Genomic DNA, 7777 nt, shown 5'->3' with positions numbered 1-7777 from the left:
GAGGGTGGGATATTTGGGTAAAAAGCCCTGTTTATCTGAAGGTGGAGATGAGTGCTAGGGTGTCAGCTCCCATGCAGGTCTGTGTACTGTGTGTTCACGTAGAGGCGCTCTGTGCGGAGATGAAGCCCTGGGCATAGAAATAAAGGGGGTAGAGTTGGTAGTGTGTGTGAGAGAGAGATGTTCCTCAATCTGAAAGGTTACCCTGCAGATGGACTGAGTGTAATGATGTTGTGTTTAGTGAGAAATAATATTGGAAATGGATGGAGGAATCTTGTTCTGGAGAGAGTTAGAAGAATTGATAAATGTGAACTGACCTGTGGGATGAGATCCAGGTGTGTGGCAGGGGCTTGGCTTGTCAGGAACAGGGACAGCTACTCTACTTCCTTTCTCATTGACCCAGGATGGCCACGGAGGGGGGAAACATTACCCTGGTGTCTGAATTCCTCCTACTGGGTATTTCAGATGATGACAAGCAACAACAGCTGCTATTCATACTCTTCCTGATCATGTACCTGGTCACAGGCCTGGGCAACCTGCTTATCATCCTGGCCATCACCACAGATGCCCATCTCCACACCCCCATGTACTTCTTCCTGGCCAACCTGGCCTTCGTGGACATTTGCTTCACCTCCACCACCATCCCCAAGATGCTGGTCAACCATGTCACAGGACACAAAGGAATCCCTTATGGTGGGTGCCTGACACAGACTTTCTTTTTTGTGTGGTTTGGCAGCATTGACAGCTTCCTTCTGGGTGTCATGGCCTATGACCGCTATGCTGCCATCTGTCACCCCCTGCATTATTCCTCGTTTGTGACACCACTGGTCTGTATCCTCCTGGTGACAGCATCCTGGACTGCAGCCTTGGGGAATACCCTGACCCACACATTGTCACTGACCCGCCTCTCCTTCTGCACCCACAATCGGGTTCCTAACTTCTTCTGTGACCTCAGCACTATGCTGAAGCTGGCCTGCTCTGACACCTTTTTCAATTATACAATGGTGAACACAGTGGGGACCCTGCCGGTATTTTTCCCCTTTGTGGGCATCCTGGTCTCCTATATTCGCATTGTTGCTGCCGTGATGAGGATCCCGTCCACAAAAGGCAAATGGAAGGCTTTCTCCACCTGTGGCTCTCATCTCTCTGTGGTGTCCCTGTTCTATGGGACTATCATTGGGGCTTATTTCAACCCCACATCCTCCCACTCAGCCCAGAAGGACACAGCTGCTGCAGTGATGTACACTGTGGCCACGCCCATGCTGAACCCCTTCATCTACAGTTTTCGCAACAATGACATGAAGGGTGCTTTTGTAGCCCTCATGAGGAAGAAGCCAGCCTTTACTTCATGTCTGTCACCATCCTAATCTTGGTTATGATTTCCTTCATATTATTTTCAGTTCACTTATTTTTACTTTATTTTTCCAACAGCTATTTATTGATTACCTATTAAATTTCAATAACACTTTTACTTGCTAAAGCCTGCAGAGAAAAAAGAAAATCCCTGATATTGTGGTATTCATATGAAGTCATAGGAACACATAATGGTTTGTAAGAAATGCCTTGACTGGGTCAAAAAGATGTGGTATAGACACACAATGGAATATTACTCAGCAACCAAAAAAAGACAAACTGATGCTACTTGTGGCAACATGAATGGAACTGGAAAAGATCATACTTAGTGAAATAAGCCAGAAAGAAAAAGAAAAATACCCGATGGTTTCACTCATAGCAGAAGTATAAGGGATTAGGAAAAATATATAGATATAGTAATGTTATAAAGTAAAAAAGAACACCAACTAACAACTATAAACCAGAGACATTCTATGGGGGAGGAGAGGAGAACAAAATCAAAATGAGTGGGAAGAGCACATGGGACCATGGTGATGGCGCATGGGAGAAGTGGTGGTGGGAAGTCCATGGGGATTACAACTGAGATGAAAAACTGTACAAAATGAAGAATAATGTAAAAATGCCCTGAAAACCAGAGACCAGGATTCAAGTTCCACTTGTATAAAGGTTCAGATTCTAGTTTCTTCTACTGTTAGGAACTACACTCAATGTTCTTCTGTACAAAGATTTAATTGGTTTAATCTAATTAGTTTCAATTTCATTTGCAGTGCTTGTTTCCTTAAACAGCAATGTTTTTCATTATCAATTAATTGTCATGTGAAGCAACAGTCTTGAGAAGAAGGTGAAAGCCTCATTTATACTCCCTGGGAGAGAATGGAAACTGTTGTCTTTTTTAGAAATGTGATGTTTATGACTCATCACTCAACTCTAAGTAGCTTCTTGCTGTTATTGATCACTTCTAAAAACAGGCTCGGAACATGTGACATATTTCTAAAGTGTAACAGGGGATAGTATTTCCAAATTATCTTTCTTTGTAGCTAACTAGTTTGTGAATTTTATGATTTTATCACTAGTCCAACAAGTTAGTATAAATAACTTTTCATTTTTATGATGACAATTTTTGGTTACCTATTTATATATTATAGAGGAATGCTTTATTTGCTGTTTAATTACCTAGAGTTTCTGTAACAAAATACCACAAATTTTGTGGTACAAATATTTAGATGCATAGGTGAAATACTGTGGTATAAAGATGACTCGCAGCAGGATATGTTAGATGCTAGACCAACAGTGAAGTTTGACCAAACAGTTCCTGAGAGCCAGAGGGTATGATCAACTTTTCAGATTTCTGGGCCAAGGCCTACAGTGCTTTTATTCTGAGAAGGCTGTAGGCAGTAGTAACAGCTGAGTCTCTGCAAAGTTCTGTGGAAGTTTAGAGTCTAGAGGTCTAGTCAATCTTTCAAATCTACAAAGGTCTGGTTATCCCAGAAGCCAACTACTCAATGAGTCTTTGTCTTTAGAGGCTGGGAGCTCAATGCCTCTTCTTTGAATATTGCTGGCTTTTGTTTTGCCTTATTTGCCCTCAGGGAGCCCCACCCTAAAATCTTGATTGGTCCATTTTCAAACCTAAGTGTCTGATTGAACTGCTAAGCACCAGTCAGCTCCTTTCACATCTTTTTTTTTTTTAAGATTCATTTATTTATGCACACAGAACTGGGATACAGGCCAGAGGTGCAGGAGTGGTAAGAGGATTCACCAGAGACAGAGTGGGGCACAGAACAGGATGACCAACGAAGTACACTGCTGAGGGGAGCAGCGGGTGGGTCAGGAGAGGTCTGCCATGCCATGTGGATCACCTCCGGGGCTAGGGATCGAACTCATGCTGAAGTGGCTTTAGCTTCCCAGTGGTGTGCTTTACCCACTGAGCCAGCAGGGAGGGCACAATATTTAATTGGAGTTTGGGCTTGGTGGAAAGAGCACAGCTGTGAGGAAAGAGGTGAGGGGGCTGACAGGGCACCAACACAGGTGTGTTGCCCCCTGTAGACACTGGGGCGCCCATACACTACCACACCCCTAGGCTATCGAAGTCCTTGAAAATGCTCACTATCTAGAAGAAACTATGAAAAAACAAGGAATTTGAAAGCGCAAAAGCAAGTCTTGAAAATCTATAGACCTTAAGTAAAATACCTTGACTAGCAGAGTGTCAAGCTTGGTGTAACCCTGAGGGTATTATGCTGCATGAACGCATTCAGAAAGGAAACACCATATGATTCGCTATATGTGCGACACAAGAGAGCAAACCCAAGGGATGAAATATAAAAAAGCAAAAGTTAGCTCTTACATTTTCACAATAAGATGGTCATGAAATGAGGGGAAGGGAGAGCAGGAGGGTGAAAGAAGTAGAGGGGATCAATTGTAAGGTGGTGGAAACTAGGTTTTTAGAAGAGATTATAATAAAGTATGTATAGAATAAAGATTTTAGGCCCCTCCCTCGTGGCACAACAGGTTAGGGCTCAGCACTGCAAGCCGGCCGCAGCAGCTTCAGTGTGAATTTGATCCCCGGCCCTGGAGGTCACCCACACGGCCTGGCAGACCTCTCCTGACCTGCCCGCTGCTCCCCTCAGCAGTGTACTTCCTCAATTTGCCTATTCTGCTCTCCTCTCTTTCTCTTGTGAATCTTCTCACTGCTCCTGCACCTCTGGCTTGTACCCCAGCTCTGTATGCATAAATAAATAAATATTTTTTAAAAGAATGAAGATTTCCATATTAACCTAAAATGGCTATAATGTACACCATGTAACTTCAAAGGAAAACAAAATTAAACATGAATATGTTATATGAATTTTACCTCAGCTGAAAATTAATATAAACATTAGCATTATACTGCTCTGAGCAGTGGGAGCCACCAACATACCCAGAGACCAGCAGGCCTAGCAGAGCTGGGTGGTCCCCCAAGACCCAGCCCCAGTACAGAGAGTTCAGCAGCAGAAGGAAAGCCCACAGCCAACTCCCCCAGCCTCTGCTCCACAGAGGCAGGCCCAATAGGAACAACCTGGGGAGCAGACAATTAGCAGGGGCCCTAATAAGACACGAGGGGCTGAGCCCAGGAGTGGGATGAAGGATAAATCAGGCTCTGCCAGGGCCCAGCATCCTCCTGTGAAGCCAGGCCTGCCTCCATGCCCCTCTCCATCCAAGGATGGTCCCCCCTCAAGAGTCTGCTCAGCAACCCCAAGACATTGCCCACACCCAGAGGGGTTAATTCCACAGGTCAGTGGGGAGGGAGGGAGGCCAGCTCCAGGGAGGGGAGGGGAAGCTGCAAATCAGGACATCCAACCTGCTGTGTGGCTTTGGGGAAGTGACTTTGCCTCTCTGCTCTCAGATCACTTGTCTGTCAAATAAAATCAAAATTAAATGCAAACACATGGTGTATGTAAGTTTGCTAACAGCTGCAGCTTCTGGGTTTGCATGACATAAGGGCTTTGCAACAAGACCCACAACGAGACACTTGGCAGCTGATGTTCTCTCCAAGGCTTTCTGTCCTGTCATGGAGGTAGCACCGCCAATCCTAGAAGATGAAACCAGATGAAGCATGTCAATGCCCTGCCAGGCATTAGTTACAGGCAACAGGTAAGGAGTGTTAGCTAGTAGAAGCAGGACAAAGGGAGGTTGGTGCAGGATTTGAGCAAGGGAGAGCCGGGTCATTTCACTCTGGTGCTGGCCACTGTAGAGGCTGGACTAGCAGAGCAAGCCTGGACTCAAGAGACCGTAGGAGGGACAGGTTTGATGTCTAAGAATGTCAAGATGGGAATCTGGTGGTGCCCCGAGAAGGAGAGGAGTCATCAGAAGAAGAGGGGGGTCAGGTCAAGCCATCAAGACACGGTGAGTGGGGCAGGAGGCCTGGCTGCTGCCCGTGTCTCTGGCCAAGGAGACAGGGCTGTGGTGGGACCAGAGACAAACTGGGTGCAGAGAGACTAGAGTTGGGGGCAGGTGCTGAGTGGTTTGACACAGGGTCTGTGGGAACCAAGCAAGTCCAGCACGGGTGGGACACACAGATTATCTGAAGCTTCAGGGCAGACACTCCCAGGGACACTGCGACCTTGAGCAGGGGATGGGATGGCTCTGTCATTTACTGAGCCCCTATCTAGCTTTGTCCCTCTGGGACTTCCTTACAGTAGGAGTGTGAAATGTGATAATTCAGGCATTCAAAATTGCATGGACCATAATTCAACAGGAATATAGCATCTCTCACCACCCAGCTGAAGCAGATAAACGCCCGAGTGCGTCTCTCTGCACTCCCACACCCCTATTTGCCTCTCTCTGTCTTTCTGTCTTCCCCTCTTTGTCTTGAGAGGAAAAAGTTCCCTTTTTGCATATTTTCAACTTTATGCTATAAAGATATGGAACAATATATAGAATTCTGTTGGTTGTTTTTACACTTTACATAAATAGAATTATTCTGTGTTTTACTTCTGTATTTCTATGCTTTACTTCTGTTTATGATTTTTCTGCTAACTATCTTGGGTTTTGGAGTGACTATAGGAGTGGTGTGATGACCAATAATACTGTTTTGCATTTTCCCCCAATCCCTTACATAACTCTGTCCCATCCCGCTGCCCCATGACTCTCTCCTATCCTCAGAGCCCTCACAGTGATTACGGAGCTCACCAGTGTTTGTAAGTATTTCACTTTACTGAGTTGTCCTCTGTAAATACCAACTTTGTTTTGTCATTCCCACTTGCCCTACTCCACACACTCCTTCAGTTTCGCTCCATTTGTTGGAAGTGCCTGCATTTCATCCTCCATCATGGCTAAATACTATCCCATGGTGTGGATAGACCACATCTCACTGGTCCCATCACTGGATGTTGGGCATGTGGGTGCCATATGCCCCCACATTGGTAATGATGCCACTCTGAGATTGGAGCACGTGCTTACTTTGAGTTGATGGCATCATAGTCTCTGCATAGATGCCCAAGGGTGGGATCACTGGGACATATGGCATTTCCAATTTTATCTTTTCAAGGTAAACCCAGTGGCTTTCCATGATGATAGTCTCAGTTTCTTCTGTTCATGCTTCTGCAGTTCATCTGGTTTGGTGCGAGCAGTTACGTGATTCTCCCAGTACTCTGACAGCGGCAATGTCCACACTTAGCATCGCACCCTGGGGTATTCACCCTACTGTGGATCAGAGACTCTTGCCTAAACAAATGTCTTTGAATGTGCCTCACCCTGCACTTTCCATGGAATTCCTTTGTGGTAGAAGTGCTGTGTCACAGAACACCTGTCACCCACTGTATTAGATACTGAGAGTCCCTTCCCAAAGTGCTGTTTATACATTGCTGAGTCTCCCTGGTGTGTGTGAACCTTCCTGTTGTTCTGGGTGTAGGTCATGCTGGTAGGTCAGCAGTGGACTTAATCTAGTGATATGAAATGACATCTAGTGTGTTTCCCAGTCCAGAGGGACCAGGGAGAAGGCTCCTCTACAGATCCAGAGAATGCAGGTCATGGGACAAAGTTTCCACAGGCCACTGTAGGGTGGGCTAAGGAGAGAGAGGATGTGAGGTAGATCTTGAGAGTAGGGTGGAGTCCCAAGGAAGGAATGTTAAAAGCAGAGGAATCAGCAGGTGCAATGGCCCTGAGGCAGCCCCAGTTTGTAGCAGGAGTCCTGGTGCCTAAAGACAGTGAAGATAGGTGTTCAGGCCCTCAGAGGGAGATTCGAAGTTTGGAATTTTTGAGTTTTTTTTTTTTTTTTTAATTTAGAAATCAATGTAAGTAATACCGTTGCCAAATTTGTCTCCTCTGTCTGGTTTATTTCATGTATCACAAGTTCCATCCATGTGGTCTCAAATGGCAGGATTTTCTTCTTTCAGATGATTGAATAAGTGTGTTACCCCTTTCTCCTGGGTGAGTAGTAGTCACATATCTATAATCTCACAGCTTCTTATCCATTCATGTATGGATGGATATTTTGGCTTTTTACATGTTTTATCTATTAAAACAATGCTTCAATGAACTGGTAAAATCAGATATTTCTGCAATGCCCTGTTTTCACATTCTTTTCAAATACCCTGAAAAAGAAACTGCTGGATCACTGATGGATCATGGGGTAGCTCTACTAATAGCCTTTGGAACCCCCACTCTGTTTCCATAGTGGCTTATAGGGCTTGAAATTTTACTGTACTCTTATGGGGAGACGGTGCCTGTGAAGGACAGGATCTAATTTACTTTTGTAAAAGCTACAACTGCTGTTAAGTGATTTCTCTTTGTAGGGCCCAGAATAAAGAGAGCCACGTGTGCATCAGGGTAGAGAGTGTTCTCAGCAGCAGGATTGTCAGTGGGAAGGTCCGGAGCAGGAACTCGCCTGGCTCAGCCAAGAACTATCAAGATCCCAGCATGAGCGCAGGCAGGCAGCTTGTGAGAGCAGAAG

At 45.4% G+C, this 7777-nt stretch overlaps 1 protein-coding gene across 1 annotated transcript; it reads left to right on the top strand.

The window, feature by feature from the left end:
• Nucleotides 1-401: 401 nt before the first annotated feature.
• Nucleotides 402-1364, top strand: LOC101622677 (olfactory receptor 1361-like). Its single transcript, XM_004688205.1, has one exon. The coding sequence runs from the start codon at nucleotides 402-404 to the stop codon at nucleotides 1362-1364; it is 963 nt and encodes a 320-aa protein (XP_004688262.1).
• The last annotated feature ends 6413 nt before the right edge of the window (nucleotides 1365-7777 follow it).

The sequence above is a fragment of the Condylura cristata genome, unplaced genomic scaffold (assembly GCF_000260355.1).
Source record: "Condylura cristata isolate star-nosed mole 26May11 unplaced genomic scaffold, ConCri1.0 scaffold00024, whole genome shotgun sequence".
NCBI classification, from domain to species: Eukaryota; Metazoa; Chordata; class Mammalia; order Eulipotyphla; family Talpidae; genus Condylura; species Condylura cristata.
This window is presented reverse-complemented; position numbering and strand designations above follow the sequence as displayed.